The sequence below is a fragment of the Ochotona princeps genome, chromosome 2 (genome assembly GCF_030435755.1).
Source record: "Ochotona princeps isolate mOchPri1 chromosome 2, mOchPri1.hap1, whole genome shotgun sequence".
NCBI classification, from domain to species: Eukaryota; Metazoa; Chordata; class Mammalia; order Lagomorpha; family Ochotonidae; genus Ochotona; species Ochotona princeps.
In genome coordinates, this window is record NC_080833.1 from 156,950,466 (window position 1) to 156,969,111 (window position 18,646).

The following is an 18,646-nucleotide window of genomic DNA, read 5'->3' on the forward strand; positions in this document are numbered from 1 at the left end:
GAAAGCCAGAGTTATAGAGAGGGAGAGACAGAGAAAGAGAAAGATTGATCTGCCATGCACTGATTCTCTTCCCGAATGGCTGCAGTGGTTGGGATTGAGCCAGGATGAAGCTAGAAGCCTAAACTACATCTAGTTTGCCCAAGTGGGTGGCAGGGGCTTGGGCACTGTGTTATAGTCAGCTGCTTTCACAGGTGCATTGCAAGGACCTGAATTGGAAGTGGAGCAGCTAAATTCATACTGGTGTTTATATAGGATGCTGTGTTATAGGCAGCAGCTTAACCGGCTACTCCACAGTACTGCCCTTACAAGTGGAATGATTTTACTCTGGGTTTTCTGTTTATAACATTGGAGAATTCAAGCGAATAGTCCACAAAGTCTGTGTCTGATATTAGTTTTTACTGTAGTTAACAATACTTCTCAAAGTCCCAGTGATTGAGGTAGCTGGTACAATTAGGGCCTTGTGTCACTGAAGCCCTGTAGATAGGCAATTCATGTTTCCAAATTGTTCTTTTAAAATAATCTCTTTGGGAATGATAACTCATCTGAGATAGGAATCTCTATGTGATCAATATTTCTGTAACTATATGTTTTCTTAAACTGTAAAACTTCAAAATACTAATGTATAAAGCAAATAGTGATATAAACGGAACTAATTTAAGATTTCTAAGGTTTCTCCCTCCCCTCCTACTTATAGAGCCTTTTAGAAGATCCTTATCCGATGGTCCGTTCCACAGGAATCCTTGGAGTTTGTAAAATAGCTTCCAAATACTGGGAGTTGATGCCTCCAACCATTCTCATTGATCTCCTGAAGAAAGTAACTGGAGAACTGGCATTTGATACAAGCTCTGCTGATGTCCGTTGTTCTGTCTTTAAGGTAAAATAAAAAAAAAATTATTTTGTATTTTATTTGAGAAACAGAGAAATACAGAGAAATAGCTTGTGTCCATTGATTTATTCCATAAATGCCTGCAGCGGTAGGGACTAGAGGCCGGAACTGGGTATGCAATGCAGGTATCCCGTGTATTAGCAGCGACCTAATTAGTTGAGCCAGGACTGCACTGGCAAGAAGCTGGAATCAGGTAGCGCAGGGTTTTCAACCCAACACTATGATGTGAGAACTGAACATCTTAACCACTTGGCCGATCACTTCTCCTTGTGTTTTTTTTTTAATTATGTAAACCATCTTTGTTTATTATAGGATCTTAGCAGCCTGAATAAAGTGGTTGCAGATTGATAGAAACTAATACATATGTTAGTTGATGATATGGTATACATTGATTCTCTTCTGTGGACTTTGGTGGTAAAGTGAGAAAAGAGTGTTTGTGGATGTGAGGCGGGCAAGAGATTCCCCAGGCTGCAGTAACTAATGTTCTCTGGAGCGGAGTCCAGAGGATCTGTGAGGCTTTCAGTCTATTTCAGGGGAACTATGAAGGGTGTCAGATTAGCCAGCTAAGAAATGATGTCACTTTCCTTCCCCAAACTCAACTATCTGGGTTAATTTAACATTTAATTTTTTTAAAGATTTATTTATTTTATTACAAAATCAGATATACAGAGAGAAGGAGATACAGAGAGGAAGATCTTCCATCCAATGATTCACTCCCCAAGTGAGCCGCAACGGCCGGTGCTGCGCCGATCCGAAGCCGGGAACCAGGAGCTCTTCCGGGTCTCCCATAGCTGATTTCGGTGTGTAGAGAATGCTTGGACCACCAGCCAGGTAGCCCAGAGATAGAGATGGTTGTGCAGAATGTAGGTTAGGAAGCAGTTCCTGGGGTATACTCATGAAAGTGACAGCCTACAGAAACCTCTTGCAAACCCTCAGGCAGCTCTGAAGCTGGCAGAGCCCCTCCAGCTCTGATGGACTGAAGGACAGAACTTCAGACCCTGAGTGTGCTGGCTGCCTGGGAAGGCAATGAGTGTACTGACAGCAGAGGACCAGTCCTTGCAGCAGATGCCTGGGATGGGTGGGCACTTCATTTCTGATGAGAGGCCTTGGAGTACATCACAGTAACTCTCTTATCTCCAAAACTTTGTTTTCCAATCCACTTGTACCCAAGAGGATTGTGTTTTTGTTTGTTTGTTTTGCTTTTTTTCCTTAAGATTTATTTTTACAGAAAAACAGAGTAGATTTACAGAGACAGAGAAAGCTCTTTCATCTGCTGGTTCACTCTCCAAATGGCCTCAAGGACTAGAGCTGAGCCAGTCTAAAGCCAGGAGCTTCTTCTGGGTCTCCCATGTGAATGCAGGGTTTCAAGGCTTTGGGCCTTTCTCCGCTGCTTTCCAAGGCCAGCGGCAGGGAGCTGGATTAGAAGTGGAGCAGACTGGACACAAAGCAGCACCCATATGGGATCCCAGTGTGCAAGATGAAGGTTAGCCACTAAGCCATCACACTGGGTCTAAGATTGTTCTCTTTCCCCTTCGTTTCTTCTTTTCTTTTTGGATAGTACAGTTTGAGCATTCCTGTTTTGAAAATTCAAAATCCAGAGTAGCACCCTCAGCAGCTTTTTGCATGGTGGCATGATATTACCAGTCAAAGCTTCACACCCGACCTCCTAGGACATGTTGCAATTAAAGCATAATAAAATATGTACAGTAGATTATCTTTCTTTTTAAAGATTTATTTATTTTATGACAAAGTCAGATATACAGAGAAGAGGAGAGACAGAGAGGAAGATCTTCCGTCCGATGTTTCACTCCCCAACTGAGCCACAATGGGCCGGTGTTGTGCCGATCCGAAGCCGGGAACCAGGAACCTCTTCCAGGTCTCCCACGTGGGTGCAGGGTCCCAAAGCTTTGGGCCGTCCTCAACTGCTTTCCCAGGCCACCAGCAGGGAGCTGGATGGGAAGTGGAGCTGCCGGGATTAGAACCGGAACCCATATGGGATCCCGGGGCGTTCAAGGCGAGGACTTTAGCCGCTAGGCCACGCCGCCAGGCCCTAGAGTATCTTCTGGTTATGTGTAGAAGGTAAATTTGAAACAGGTAAATTTCATATTTGGCCTTGAGACCCCTCAAGATTTCTCATTATCTTTATGCAGATATTTAAAAATGCAAGAATTTCGAAATCCTGAACATTTCTTTTCATTAAGTATAGGATACTCAGGCTGTGGTAGCATCTGCTGACTTGATGCTGTGCTTGCTCTTTTTCCTTCCTGCTCCCTGGCATTTCTTAAGGTTGATTTGCTTCTTCCTGCTGCTCTGATTCCAGCAGCCATATCTCTCCAACGCACCCTCTGTCAGAGGTATCCTTCTGATTGCAGTGGGATCATTTCTTACCTCAGGATGCTTCACAAGATCACCCTGAAATGCCTTGCCCAGAGTTCTTTTCAAAATTACTGTACGTATTCTTGACAACTAGTAGAGAAAGAGCTAATGTGTAAACTGTAATCTGGTGCTCATCTGAGCCTAAGTAGATTCTAGCTTCCTGTTGTTTGCTGGTCTGGAGCACCACATCTGTGAGTGTGCTGATTAAAGCAATATGGTCATCAAACTAGAAATACGGAGAATCTATGAATTATTTTAAAAATAGAAAAATACAATCCTTGTGTGTCAACTCAACATGTGGTTGTATAGATAGACTATGCTCTTAGTAATTCTGATTCTTTTTGCAAAGACAGAATGACAGTGTAAGAGGGAGAGAGGGGAAGAGAAAGAAAGATCTTCCATCTGCTGGTTTTCTTCCCAGCAGCAGAACTCCATCTGGGTCTTCCCTGTGGATGATATGGGTCCAAGTGCTTGGGCCAACTTCCATTACTTTTCTAGGTGCATTAGCAGGGAGCTGGATTGGAAATAGAGCAGCCAGGACTTGAACTGGCACTCTGATATACAATGCCTGTACAATTCTGTCTTCCCTCTAGTTCTTTTAATTCAAAAACTAAATTTTAACAAGTAGAAAGCATTAAAATTTACTCATAACTGCTTTAATCTTTTTTGAACAAAACACTGAATGGGATGATGATCAATTGTTGAGACTATAAGTACTAGGAAATTTACAGAACGGTAAGTGTACCTATTTTGTGTAGGTATGTGATTTCACCAATAGTTTTTGTAAACGTGGAACTGATTGCTTTCTTAAATTTCTTTCTTACCTGAACTTTTTTTTGGCAGACTCTGATTTTGAACTGTTTCTCTTTTGTTGTAGTGTCTGCCGATAATTTTGGATAATAAACTAAGTCACCCATTACTGGAACAGCTTTTACCGTCACTCAAATACTGTCTCCATGACAATTCAGAGAAAGTAAGAGTGGCCTTCGTTGATATGCTTCTGAAAATCAAAGCTGTTAGAGCTGCTAAGGTAGGATAAAAAAGGTTTTTATTTTTTAATATATTGAAGTACTGACAACTGTATTCATCAGGCAGCAAGACAAGACAGTTTTCATTCCAAGAGATTTGGTAATCATATTTTAAATAAATTGTTAGCATGTATTTGATTTGTTGTATAATAAATTTTTGTTTTGTTTTTCATTGAATGTTTTAGAAATGTTAATGTATGTTTTGCTTTTGAAAGGCCTTTAAGTCTTACATTTTTATCTAGTATGACAGTTTTTAATTCAAATATTTGATGTAATGCTTAATTATCACAGAGTAAGCACTTAAATGCTAAGTAGGAAGGTGTTGACTGAGGGCCCTCTCACTTTGAACCAAAGGAAGCAGGAAGATTCTTGTTTATAGCCAGTATGCACTTTGGCTTTATACAAGGTACTGCATTGACATTGATTACTTTCATTCTTAATTCTGTTCAGCTTATGGATGAAAATGTTGGTTGTGATGTTCTTGACTTTGTTTCTTGCTAGCATCATGAACTTTCTTCCTTCCCACAATATTTCTTAGAAATTGGCTTTAAAATACTGTTTTGTTGTGGTATAGCATTTGGAAACACCTGATATGTCATCATTGTGTGTTCTGACAAAAATGATGCTGTATAGCTGCAAAGGTTGAGAGAGACGTTTTTGTGGCACTTACATGAGAATACTGCTTAAGATTCTGAAGTATAAAACTCAAAAAGTGTAGAAATGTTTATAGTATGCTACTGGTTATATAAAATGAGGAGCTGAAGAATGTGTATATTTACTCAGATATGATTAACTAAAATGTTGTAAGAAGACAGCAAACTAGCGATAATTGCATAAGGTGGGGCGGGTGGATGCCCAGGGCCAGAGATGACGGAAAGACCTTCTGTGTGTGCCTTGGTGCTTTCTGAATTTTTATCTCTGAAATTTTTGGTTAAGAAAAAGAATATTTCAGTGAGCAGCGTATAAAGTGTATCCTGCCCAGTTGAGCTAAGTTGGTTCTTCTGTTGGAAATCATTGACCATGTGTCTGGTTCATTCCTGGACTCTCCTCTGTTCTGTTGACTTGTTTATCTGTCCATGTGTAAGTGCCGCACTGGGTTACCAGTTCTACAGTCTTGTGTAAATTCCTCACATAATTTGTTGTTGTTATTTCAAAATTCTTTTGCTAATTTAGTTTCTTACACTTCCATATAAAATCTAGAGCCAGCATGTTAATTTCAACAACAACAAAAAAACCTGGCTCTAATTTTTATTTCATTTGTTCTAACAGCCTATTAAAATTGTAGTTCTAAGTCTGAAAGGGAAGTTTTTGGGTTAGTATTGTATTTGAGTGTGAATCTGTTTTTTTTTTTTATTTTTTTAATTTATTTCATTGTATTGTTGACAATCTTGACATAGTTAATTACGGCTAAAAGAAAAAAAAGGTTCAGGGGGTATAGGGAAGTGGCTAATACTATTATGTCCATATTGTTTCCATCATGTATCTGAGGTAAAGGGGGATATTGAGGGAGAAGCTCCACCCGGTTTCCCACCCACCCCAAGTCCCGGATGTGGGGCATGCTCTGAGATATTTGCTCAAGTGGTTTTAATAGTTCTCCAGTTATGAACCGCTGCCAGTTTCGCTCGATGAGGTTGTCCACTGATTGATATGGTCCATCATAAAGTCTCCGTTTGCCCCATATTTCGCTGCCAACATATAGCTGAGATGAATTATTGACCTGTTCTGTCTTCTGTCTTTTCTTGGTTAGAGTTCTGAGTCCAGCAGTTCGATTGGGGAGATCTCCAAAGAAACTTTGAGGTATTCCCAGACCAGATTCTTGTATGTTCTAGCAAGCACAGGGCCCGGCACAGTCCATCACCCCGATCAGCTGGTGGTTGCAATTGCTGGGTTGGTTCTGTTTTCAGTCCCGAGTTGCACTGGAGCCAATGGGTGTTGCAGTCCAGTCTGGTTCTGCCCAGCACATACTCGGCCCTTACATCAACCAGTGGGAGCTGCAGCCTAGTCGGGGCGACCCACAATAACCCCCACCAGGCCTACCCCCTACCCTGGTTTGCCAGTATGTGTAGCAGAAGACCAGTCTGTCCCCTCTCCCATTTGGCTCTTGTACTTGTCAATGGGTATTGAAGCTTAGTTGCATCTAACCAACTCAACCATCCAGCCCTCACGGATGTTGTTGAGTGCCTCTCTATCTAGCCACCTCAGCCCCTGTGCTAGTTTTCATGCCCTCCCGCGGGACTAGTGACCCAAGAGGGGGAAACCCACTTTTTCCCTCCCAGGTCTCTCTGTCCCGGTTTATGCACGCTTTAGGTGGTTCTGTGATTTGACTTGACAGAATTAGTCCCCAGTGCCAGCTTCTGCCAGCTGATGCTGAGGCTAAGCCCAAACATCCCTCACCCACTCTAATTTATGCTTGCACCAGCAGGAATAATCAGCCCAGCCTGGCTTTTCCCTGATCTAGTCCACATGCAGCCCACAGGTGTTGCAGCCTTGCTTAGTCTGGTCTGTCCCCATCCCAGCCCAAGCTCTCCAGTGGGAGTAGCTGTCTGGCGAGGGGACCAGCCCCTTAATCCCCCTGCCAGTTCTGCCCCTCCCTTCCTGGATCTCACGTGTGCTGGTTGGGTGCTGCAGTCAAATCCAGTACAGGCTACCTCACCCTGGCATTCCATAATGTGTACTGGTTTTGTCGCCACCAAACCCGGCTCAACCCACACTCTGTTCTGGTGTTCGGATTTGCCAGTGGATGACATGAACTGATTCAGCCTGGTCTGCCCATTACCCATGCTGAATGTGTGCCAGTGGCAAACTTTCCATGGCCTATTCTGGGCTATTTCCATGAATCTGTTCTTAAAGGACTAGTAAGAAAAGTGGTAGTTTATTGATGGGAGCCTGGATGTTGGTGACGGGAGTAGGAGCTATGCAGATGCAGGTGGGGTGAGTTGCTCGCGAGATTCTAAAAAGCTTTGATGTGGGTATACAAGTAAAGATGGCAGGTGTCGGGAGGCATGCCATAGAGAGCTGACGTTAAGGGTGTTGTCCACAGGGAGAGTAAGCCGGGCAGTGCCACTAGACATGCTGATCAGGCAGAGGATCTCCCGTGTGTAGGTAATACAGAATCATTGAGAGTTGTGTTTGTTTTTGTTGTTAACCATACTAGGTGCAAGAAATGTCAGATCTTTCCTTTAGTTTATCTGTGTCGGTGTACACCTACAAACTTCCAGTTCGGCTCTTTTGTGATATTGAAAGACATCATTGTGGAGTACTGGCAAGTCTCATGGTCTTATTTACTAACCTTCAATTTCTTTATCTATAAAATAGGGTGTCTGTATTTGGGATTGTTGTGAAATTAAAATCATGGGGGTTTCCAACCGTGTCAGTTGTTGGCCGTGCTGTCAGCCTCAGGACTACTTGTGTGCATTCAAGGCTGTGAATGACCCGTTGGAGGTGAGGCAGCAGGTGTCCCTTGGTCCGGAGAGGCAGTAAGGGGCGCCAGTCGGTCGGCGAGAGAGCTGGAAGGATGCTAAGATAATAAGTCTGTTTTAAACCTTCTGGAAAGCACCTTCTCTAACTCACACCCAAGAGTCTCTGTTCCTGCAGTTTTCAGGCTTCTTGTGTCAGAGTTGGGATTTTGATTGACAAAACATTGTAGTCTGTGATAAAACTGGAGGCCATTGCTGCATTCTTTTTCCTGTGCTGCTCGGGACACTGGACATTAACTTCTCTTCCCGGTACTGGGGTTGAGTCGTTATGGAATTGGGTCTACTTGATTTGTGAAAGCATGGTAACTTTCAGAAATGCCAAGAAGAGTCTTGAGTGCAAGCATCTCAGGTACATGTGCTCACCTTCACCTCCACTCACTCTTAGTAGATTGTAGCGAAGGTAAAGGAAGGTGGAGCTTTTCTAAGGAGACTGTTGTTGTTCTTTTATATTTTTTTTTTTTTTTAATTTTTTTATTGGAAAGTCAGAGTGGAAGAGAGACAAAAAGGAAGATCTTCCATCTGTTGATTCACTCCCCAAGTGACTGCAGCAGCTGGAGAGGAGTTGATCCGAAGCCTGGAGCCAAGAGTCTTGTCTTTTAGCCATTAGGCTACTGCACCAGGCCCAGGAGTCTGTTGTTTTAAGAGCTGTAATGACAAGGAAGTGTTTAAACGTTGGTGAGAACCATCTCACTGAAGATCACTAACAGGAATCCACTTGCACAGGTCCTTGAGAAAGCTAGGGCCGAGGGCCTGCTGACCTCTAGGTCCGAGGAGTAAGCAACCGTGAGAGCTTGGGAGCGTAAAAACAATATATTAAATTCTTACCTTTGCAAATGGTCTGACAGTGACATGTGAGGTGGGAGTGCCAGGAGGCAGAGACCAGGCTGTGGGAATCTGATCATGTGGGTACCCAGTGCTGGAGAGGGGCTGGCAGGTAGCCCTGAGTGATCAGGACTATGGCCTATATCTCTGATAAGAGATGCAGTTTGCCCATATCACAGCTGTATTCACTTTTATATTAGAAGGCTAACAGGGGGCCCCGGCGTGGGAACCCAGCAGCTAAGTCCTTGCCTTGCATGCGCCAGGATCCCATATGGGCGCCTGTTCAAATCCCGGCAGCGCCACTTCCCATCCAGCTCCCTGCTTGTGGCCTGGGAAAGCAGTTGAGGATGGCCCAAAGCTTTGGAACCCTGCACTGGCATGTGAAACCAGGAAGAGGCTCCTGGCTTCAGATTGGCTCGGCTTGGCTTGGCTGTAGCCATTGTGGCCGCTTGAGGAGTGAATCATCAGATGGGAGATCTTCCTTTCTGACTCTCCTCCTCTCTGTATATCTGATTTTGCAATAATAATAAATAAATCTTTTTTTAAAAAGAGCCAATAGGGTTTTCTATTCGACTGGTAACCAAGGTTAGTATTTGAGAATTTACTGTATAGTAGTCATAGTATTAAAGAATTATAACAAACCCAGCACCTTATATATGAATGCTTTATATATTGGTACTTTTATTTGCAGCAATGTTTTAAATATAAAAATTGGTTCCTTTTGGGATATGCTTTGAAAACCTTGCTTAAGCTATTTTTAAGATTAGGAACAATGGATAAGTTTCTTTTACATATGTGTTTTGTATACAGTTTTGGAAAATATGCCCCATGGAGCATATTTTGGTTCGTCTGCAAACTGATTCCCGACCTGTGTGTCGACGCCTGGTGAGCCTCATCTTTAATTCTTTCCTGCCTGTGAACCAGCCAGAGGAGGTGTGGTGTGAACGCTGTGTCACTCTGATCCAGATGAATCACGCAGCTGCCAGAAGGTTCTACCAGTATGCACACGAGCACACTGCCTGCACTAACATAGGTGTGGACCGTTGCTGCTGCTCCATTTGTCTCTCCCCTACAGTAGAAGCACATTAAACATGTTTAACATTTGTTGTTTCATTGAGGTTGGTGCTGTGATCCATTTCTTAATGATTTCCCATAAATAGATTTAACTATGTGAACTTATGGTTTTGCTATTAAGAAAATTGATTTTGTGGAAGATAATTATTGATTATCTTAAACATTTTAGCAAAACTGATTCACGTTATTCGCCACTGCTTAAATGCCTGCATCCAGAGGGCGATGAGAGAGTGTCGCGAGGATGACGAGGAGCGGGAGAAGGAGAACGAGAGCGTAAGTGGCAGCGCAGCACGCCCGTCCCCCAGGAGGCTCCCTGACCACCCTCCCTGCCCCGCGAGGGCAGAGCCTGTACCCTCATCACAGCATCTCTGGGACTGTTAGGTTAAGAATCTTTTTATTTTCCATTTGTACCTTTAGCATTGATGTTCAAAGTGCTTTGGAGCATCTTGAACTTCGTTCCTGAACGTATTCTTGTATACACTTTGGAGTTGGAATAATATTGAATTCAGAAGAGATTCTTGCTGGTGACACTCTGAGCCCAGATTCCGTTCAGGACATTCCTGTGGTGTATAGTTAAATGGGTGATGTTGTCACTCAGAGCCACTGCCTAAGCATAAGTTTTTTACTAAAAATATCTTGAAGCTAGTTTTGAAATGAAGTTTATGTAGAATTACTTTTTAAAAATATAATTTGTTAAAGGTACTCGGAAGCTGCTGTGTTTTCAGAATTCAAAGGTTTTTAATACTGAGGAAAATCTTGGTAGGGTTCTTAGCTTGGGGAAGTCACATTCAGTGAGACTACAAAACACATCTTTTAAGGAGTCCTGTCGTTCGTGTGTCTCTTCCTGCTGTCTGCTGCAATCAATTCTAGATTGACATGGGTTTAGGAGTACGTACAGCTCTGTTGCAACCTGTGTCACAAACCGTAGTTGCTCATACAGTATTCTAAGTCCAAGAGCACCAGTGTGGCTAAAAAGCAAATATTCTTGTAATGGCTCTTTTAGCTCTCTCATTGGTATCTGCTAAAACCACAGATTTTTCTTTGCTAAGCCAAAAAGTTGCCTGTGTAATGAGCTATTACCTGGGATTTAACACATTTTCCAAATGGTATTTATAAGCTAGAAGTAGTGTCTTTCTCAGAAAACTTGAGTGGAATGACTGCTGTACTAAACAATAGAACAATTACAAGGAAAATTAAGTGTTGCTAAAGAAAAACTTGTATCAGTCTTTTTGCCTGTGGTTCATCTGGTGTTTCATAAGTTGTTAATTTCTTTGCTTTTTAAATTTAATGGGCTGTAACTCATCGCGGTAACTTCAAGCACTTAAGGGCATGTTGAGATTTCTAATTATATGTAGAACCACCTTTACTTTTGTGTACCCTTACTACTTGGTTTTCTCACTAATATTTTTTCCCATTTCGTTTGAGTAGGAAGCTCAAAAAAATTAATGCCAGAAGTGAATCATTCTTTTCATTTCAAGTAATTTCCTTTCAGAAAATTGCCTATGTTGGTTACTTAGCAAATCATTAGATTGCATTTAAAAAGATGAATTTATTTATTCAAAAGGAAGAGTTTAAGAGGGAGAAACAGAAATCTTCCATCCACTGATTCATTCTCCCGATGATTGCCACAGCTAGGCTGGGGCAGTCTGTATCCAGGAGCCAGGAGCTTCTTCTAGATCTGCTTCATGGGTGACAGGGACCAAGCACTTGTGCTCTCTTGCGCTTTCCCCAGACCCATCAGCAGCTAGCTGAGTGACTAGTGGAGCAGCTGGACTTGAACTGGCGTCCACATGGGATGCTGACGTCACAGGCAGCAGCTTTACCCACTGTGCCACAGTGCCGTCCCCTGTTAGACTGTCTTTATTAGAGTCACATAATAGGTGTGCTCAGTAGGGGTAGTTCGCAGATGTCACTGGTTGTGATGGTTGTGATGGGCGTGTGGGTTGCTGGCCTGCAGCTGCAGTGTGCGTGCGAGGAGAGGTTGCAGTGTGGATTGCCACTTTATGAATGGAAGAGGCATTCATCACTGTGTACTACCAGGGGAAGCTCAGGAAAATGTCACTAAGGTTTTTTTGTTTGTTTGTTTTTGCAGCTGAAGAAACCTGGGCTTTAGTGGTGGTTGGTCATAATGAGTCAGTGTGAGCCAGTTTCTGTAGTTGCTTTCTGCCAGGATCTCTTCCTGGCTGTGAGCTGATGTGGTAGACTGTTGCAGCTGTATCTCAGTAAAACCATCTTTCAGTTAGGTTTGTAGTTATCCCTTCCGCTTGCTTCCTTTACAATTGAGGCTTATTGTGAAAAGAGAACTCTTAGCAAATGAATGGAAAACAATAAAAAAATGTGTTTTTCACTTGCGTGTTAAATCTCTAAGGGAAGATAATATACATTTTGAACTATTGCTTTAATTCATATGGGCTTTTCTTTTTTTAAAGATATCAAGTTTGTTTGGAGCTGATTTCTTGGGTAGGCTTTTAAATTTTTTTTATTTTAGGGCCTGGCATGGTAGCCTAGCGGTTAAAGTTCTTGCCTTGTACATACTAGGATCCCATATGGGCACCGGTTCTAATTCCGGCAGCCCTGTTTGCCATCCAGCTTCTTGCTTGTGGCCTGGGAAAGCAGTCGAGGATGGCCCAATGCTTTGGGACCCTGCACCCGTGTGAGAGACCCAGAAGGGTCTCCTGGCTTCTGGCTTCGGAATGGCTTAGCTCCAGCCATTGTGGCTACTTAGAGAATGAATCATGGAAAATCTTTCTCTGACTCTCCTCCTCTCTGTATATCTGCCTTTCCAATAAAAATACATAAATCTTTTTAAAAATGTACTTGAAAGGGGTGTCCCATCCAGTGACTTAATCCCCACGTGTCTGCATTTGGACCAGTGCTAGGAGCTGGGAATGCTATCGTTGTCTCCCACTGAGGGGCAGGGACTCAGTTACTGTATCCAGCCCTTGTGGCCCCTGAGGGTGCACATTTACAGAAGGCTGGAATGGGGAGCAGTGTCTAGCACCACCCTAAACGCCTGCCTTTTGAACAGACTTTGAAGTATGCCAATTTTCCTAATGTTCTTAAGTGGTTAAAAAGAATAACATATTAAAAAAATCTTACTACATTAAAAATAGACTGATATTCCTTATATTTCTGCATTAACAGGAAGCTGCTTTAGGTATTGAGTGGGCTTTTAAAGATAAAGCTATTGTCTTTTTAAGTTTTTTTTTCTAAGTCTTATTTGGAAAGCAGACACAGCAAGAAACAAAGTCAGAGATCTTCTAGTCATTGATTCACTGCGCAGGTAGTCTAAAACCAGGATGCCGGAACTCTGTGTAGGTCACTTGTCTGGATAATGGGGACCCCAAAATCTCAGCCATTACCTGCTGCCTTCCAGTTCCACATGAGCAGACAGTTGGGATTGGAAATGGAGCCGAAACCTGGCTCCAGGTGGTCTGCACGGGCATCCCGGCTGGCGTCTCGGCCTTGCTGCCGCATTCCTGCCCCAGTTGTCGTACGTCAGTTGTTGTCATTATCTTCGTTCACAATAGAATTGTTTGTGTCTTAGGTCCTGGATAAAACACTCTCTGTAAGTGATGCAGCGTCCATGGCGGGTTTATTAGAAGTTGTTGTGATTCTCTGGAAGAGTATCCATGGCAGTATTGAAAATAACAAAGAGGCCAAGGTTTACACTGTGAACAAGTTCGCCTCTGTACTCCCAGAGTATCTGAAAGTGTTCAAGGTAAGTCCTGAACTGTATTTGTAAGGAAGTAGGGGTTTAGACTTACATTTATTTCCTTTGAATTTAGCAAGAGTTCCTTAACATGTTTACCTGTTTTCTCTATAAAAAGAGACGATTCAACTAGCAAAGTATCTTGTGATAGAATTAGTTTCTGATCCTTGAGAGTAGAGGCTGCCTGTCAGCTTCATGTCCTCAGTACCCAGACAAGTGCCCAGGTAGGCCCTGGATTCTTCTATTGGAGGATCTGTGACACTGTTTTAGAATAGAATCTAATTTGCAGGGTTTGGATATTGAAAGCATACAATAGGCAAAGTATTGAAGTATTTGAGCATTGTGTCTGTGTTGTGGGGCAAGTAGAATCATGTACATTTGACTTTTTAAGAAATTTATATTTATTTGAGAGATACAAAGCTACCTGTCTGCTGGCTCAGTCATCAGATGTTTGCAATGAGAGGCTAAAAATAGGAGCCAGGGACTCAGTCCGTGTCTCCCGGGGAGGTGACATGAGCCCCATCATGTGAGCCGTTACTTTTGCCTCCCTGCCTCTACATTCACAGAAAGCTGGAGTTGGGAGCCAGAGCCGGAAATGAATCCCAAGTACTTGGATGTGGGATGCAGGCTTCTCTACTGGCTTCTTTCGTGCTAGGCCAAATACCTGCCCCAAATTTACATATTTTTTACTGACAAAAGTTGTGTGTATTTATTGTGATTTACATGTTTTTAAATGTGCATGCATTATGGAATGGCTAACTGAAAAGTCTTTTAAAATATTTAAAAAGATCTCCCTGCTTTTTTTGGACTTGGGAGCAAAGGTGGATTTTGATTTTGCTTCTGTTCCCTGTGTTTTCAGGAAGGCTAATTTTTCCCTTTAGGATCCACCACCAGCTCATTCTCCCAGCCAAGCATGTTTCTCGTGTGTTCTTGATGGATTCTGCGCCCTGTTGACCTTTTCATTATAATACAGCTACCGTTTATTAAGTGATTAGTGTGTACTAGGTACTGCTGCACCAGGGTTTTATGGATTCGGTTTATTCAACTGTTCCAGCCATCCCATATCAGTTTTGTAGATGGGGAAACTATTAATTTAGCCTTTTTTCTCTGTTGTGTCAGATGATAAGGCAGAATTAGATTTAGATTTGGATCATTAGCTGCATAGCCTGTACATTTTCTGTTATACTAAATTGTTTTTCCTAAAGATATTCTGACTCGTGCATTTTTCCCTGACTGCTTTACTCATGGTTAGGATTGTCAAGGTATGGAATTAAACATTTTTCCTTTCATTAGATGATTTTTAAATTTTTTCAAAAACTTTTTACTTGAAAGGTAGATTTACAGAGAGGTGGAGAGGCAAAAGGGGCAAGATCTTCATTTGCTGGTTCACTTTCCAAATGGCTAGAGCTAGGAAGCCAGGGACCAGGAACTTCTGGATCTCCCATATGGATACAGGGTCCAAACGACTTGATCTATACTCCACTGCTTTCCCAGGCCATAAGCAGGGAGCTGGTTGGAAGTGGAGCAGCCAAGATTTGAACCAGCACCCAAAAAGGATGCTATCGTTTAAAGGTGAAGGATTTACTCTATTGAACCACCGTGCTCGCCCCCATCAATATGATTTTTGTAATAAGCTCAACTCCACAATAATTTGGAATTTTGTCAGTTCTGGTCATTGGTATATCCTCAGAATCTAGATTGGTGCCTGGTACAAAGACTGTGTTAGTAAGTGATTGTACAAAGTAGTAAAATGTTGCATCAGGGTTTCAGAATACCAGTAATTATTTCTATCCTTCAAATATGAGGCTTTGTAAAAGCTTTACGTGTTTCCTTTGAACACTGGAGGATTACTATAATTCTTACTGAGTAACTTTGAAAAATAGTTACTAAGCCATTATGTGGAAAGATTTGAATAACTTCTTAATGTGAAGTATTGTTTGCTTTTTTCTGTTTGATGCTTTTAGGATGATCGATGCAAGATCCCGTTGTTCATGCTGATGTCCTTTCTGCCAGCGTCTGCAGTTCCTCCATTCAGGTATTTGTTTTTCAGTACAGCAGAAAAGTAGGAACCTTTACCATTGGTTGTACTCAGCTGTTAGCTCATAGCTGGCTGACCATCACGTTGAGTGCTCCGTTCACAGCCTGTATTTCCTTCTGCCCTTTTTAGCACTTTAGTAGACTCTAGATTCAGCAGAGATGGCACAGAAACAACAGATAAAGGAATATTGTGGCTGGTGTGGTCCTGACCATAGCCCCTTCCAAGTTCACTGTCCTGTTGAGTGTTCAGGGTAGGACTCATCACATGCAGTGACTGGGGAAGCAGCAAGCTTATTCCTGTGTTGAAGAATGTTGACGTGTTATTATTAATACAACAAGGGATTGTGTATCCTCGGTTTTTACCTACTTCTTCCTCACCTTTTGGGAAAGCGGGACGGTTGTTGAAATGTTGATCTGATTTTACCTATTTGATATTTTCAGTTGTGGTGTGATTTCTACCTTGAGAAACCAGGAGGAGAGCAGTGTAGACAAGAGCTATTGTACCTTGTTAGATTGTCTTTGCTCCTGGGGACAGGTGGGACATATTCTGGAACTTCTTGATGACTGGCTTCCAGGACAGCAGCCACAGGTCAAGGTATCTTTTCATCATATTTGTTTGAAGTTTGATGAATGTGGAAAGCTGTGCATTAAAAGCTGTCTGCTTTTCCAGGGTCGTGTCTGAGTAATCAGTGTTTGCTGTCTTGCAGAGCAATTCAGCATCTAAACGCAAAGTGCAAATCCAGGATGCACGGCCAGTGAAGCCCGAGTTAGCCTTGACTTACATAGAGTATCTGCTGACCCATCCAAAGAACCGAGAGTGCCTGCTGTCTGCTCCCCAGAGGAAGCTTAACCATCTTTTAAAAGCACTGGAAACCTCAAAGGTGATTTAATATCCTGAAATTTGGGTGATTGTTAATATTTGATCATGTCAAGTGTAATTTTCATATTATAATACTATAAACTTTCAAACAAGAGGAGCTTAGAGTGGTGTATACCTTCTTCAGTTTTGTGAACAAAACTAAGGAGGTGGGATTGGGAGTATGGTCTGTTTTCTGGCCCTGACCTTCACAGGAGCAGTGTTCTTTGAGTGCCAGGATATAGCTGGTTCTCTTTATGCCCATCTGTTTGGGGTTACTGGCTCCTTTCCGAATCCTTGAGTTTGTTTCTCCCTGGGAATCCTATAATTTTGGATGTGAAGTTCTCGTGCTCTCAGTGCCCCATGGAGTCCCTCTTTCCACTCCTGGCCATGGATACCTCTACAGCAGCAAGCCTTCTGATCTTGGCTGCTGGTGAGGGTGGTTCCGCACATCTGGGTGGGGCAGGAATGCTGTAGGGGTCTACAGGAAGAGGTGAGCTGACTTTGAGGGTGGAAGTGGACAGGGTGTGTTTACACATAGTGGCTCTGGGGGACAATGGGCCTTCTTGGCTGTCGGGTGTGTGATAGGCTCTCCCCATGGCTTAAGTTCAGGTGTGGAGTCAGAAGATCAGCATTTCCAGTAGTACTTCTGTTGAGGGCATTGACGTGGAGTATTGATCAAAATGTAGCTCTTTGGATTTTAATATTGCAGGCAGATTTGGAATCGCTTCTGCAATCGCCTGCTGGGAAACCTGCTGTCAGTGATACCACTGCCCTGCGAGCCTTCAGCCTCCACTGCCGTCTGAGTATCCACCTCCAGCACAAGGTGCGCCTGGGCTGGCTCTGTGCAGCTGAGAAGCACATCAGCAGCCTTGTTTCCATTACTGATATAGCTTTTATTGTTGTTGGACAGTTCTGCACAGAAGGAAAAGTTTACCTGTCTGTTTTGGAAGATACTGGATTTTGGTTAGAAAGCAAAGTTTTATCTTTTATTCAAGATCAAGAAGAAGAGTACCTGAAGCTTCACAGAGTTCTTTATCAGCAAATTATCCAGGTTAGACATTTTAAGACAAAAGTCTGCCTCCTCCTGTGTTTCAAATTTTCTGTTTTCAAGTAGCAATTTTAAACATTACTGTTGCTCTTCCTAACTTCTTTTTTTTTTTTTTTTAAAAAAGATTTATTTAGTTTTGTTGGTAAGGCAGATATACAGAGAGGAGGAAAGACAGAGAGGAAGATCTTCTCCCCAAGTGGCCGCAACGGCTGGAGCTGAGCCATGCTGAGCCACCTGCTGGTCTCCCATGCAGGTGCAGGGTCCCAAAATTTTGGGCCGTCCTCAACTGCTTTCCCAGGCCACAAGCAGGGAGCTGTATGGGAAACAGGGCTGCCGGGATCAGAACCAGAGGCGCCCATATGGGATCCCGGGCGTACAAGGCGAGGACCTTAACCTCTATGCTGTTGCACCGGGCCTGCTCTTCCTAAATTCTTAAATGGCAGTTAATTAGTTTTATCTTTTAATAAAGCACGAAAAACATAATTTGAAAACTTGCAAATTATATTTAGTAGGTGTTCAGTTGTGTTTGAATTACATAAAATGTGTTCGTAGATTTCTTATGACAACAAAAATGAAACTGTGTCTTTATGAGCATCCTTTTATAAGCATCTCTGTAAGTATCTTTTGTTGTGAGATGACTGACTGCTGTACCTCAGGTGGGAGAAGGTCTATCAGTCTGCCTTATTCCCCCTTTCCTTATGGCCTTTGTTGGGAAATGCCGGCTGTCTCTTGCAGACCTATCTGACTGTATGTAAAGATGTTGTCATGGTCGGCCTTGGGGACCTGAAGTTTCAGACGAAACTTTTACAGCGGACTCTTGGAATCATGCAGACAGGTACAGTATACCTCATCTATTAGAGGACTGGTTTAGAGTTACAAGAGCCTTTGTGCTCTTCTTCCTGCTTTATTGTGTGGGTCAGGACTTGGGCTTTTAGGTGGTAGATACATAGCACAAATTAGCTCATAGCAAGACAGGTGTTTCTTCACTGTCACAGCCAGAAGGTTCAAGCGACTTTCCGGCGTCAGACACGTCCAGACCTTTGGATGAGGTCGTTGAGATTGTGCTGCTTTCGTGATGTGCTTTTTTGCCAGTAGGCTTTCTCCGTGGGCAGAGGGGTAGAGCTGTTTCCTGGTATTTGTGTAGGAAATATCACAGAAGAGCCCTTGAAGGATCTGTGCTCTTGTAGCTGGGGTGTGAGCTGGCCGTTTCATACCCGAGAAGAGGGTAACGTAGGGCAGCCCATGGTGACTAACTACTCAGCCGTGTTTGCTGCCTGCTGGGCATTCGATGGAGTGAGAGGGCAGTCACTGGAGCCGTCTGGGGCCTG

The 18,646-nt window shown here is 42.9% G+C and overlaps 1 protein-coding gene across 1 annotated transcript in view; it reads left to right on the top strand.

Moving 5' to 3' along the window:
* Positions 1–18,646, top strand: part of NCAPG2 (non-SMC condensin II complex subunit G2) — a 69,108-nt gene that overhangs the window by 25,418 nt on the left and 25,044 nt on the right. Inside the window, exons 12-22 of the mRNA XM_004599018.4 lie at positions 695–874; positions 4,140–4,292; positions 9,399–9,621; positions 9,832–9,935; positions 13,210–13,383; positions 15,339–15,409; positions 15,853–16,006; positions 16,119–16,292; positions 16,980–17,093; positions 17,181–17,321; positions 18,054–18,153. Coding sequence (XP_004599075.3) covers positions 695–874; positions 4,140–4,292; positions 9,399–9,621; positions 9,832–9,935; positions 13,210–13,383; positions 15,339–15,409; positions 15,853–16,006; positions 16,119–16,292; positions 16,980–17,093; positions 17,181–17,321; positions 18,054–18,153 — 1,588 coding nt within the window. The remainder of the gene's footprint in view (positions 1–694; positions 875–4,139; positions 4,293–9,398; positions 9,622–9,831; positions 9,936–13,209; positions 13,384–15,338; positions 15,410–15,852; positions 16,007–16,118; positions 16,293–16,979; positions 17,094–17,180; positions 17,322–18,053; positions 18,154–18,646) is intronic.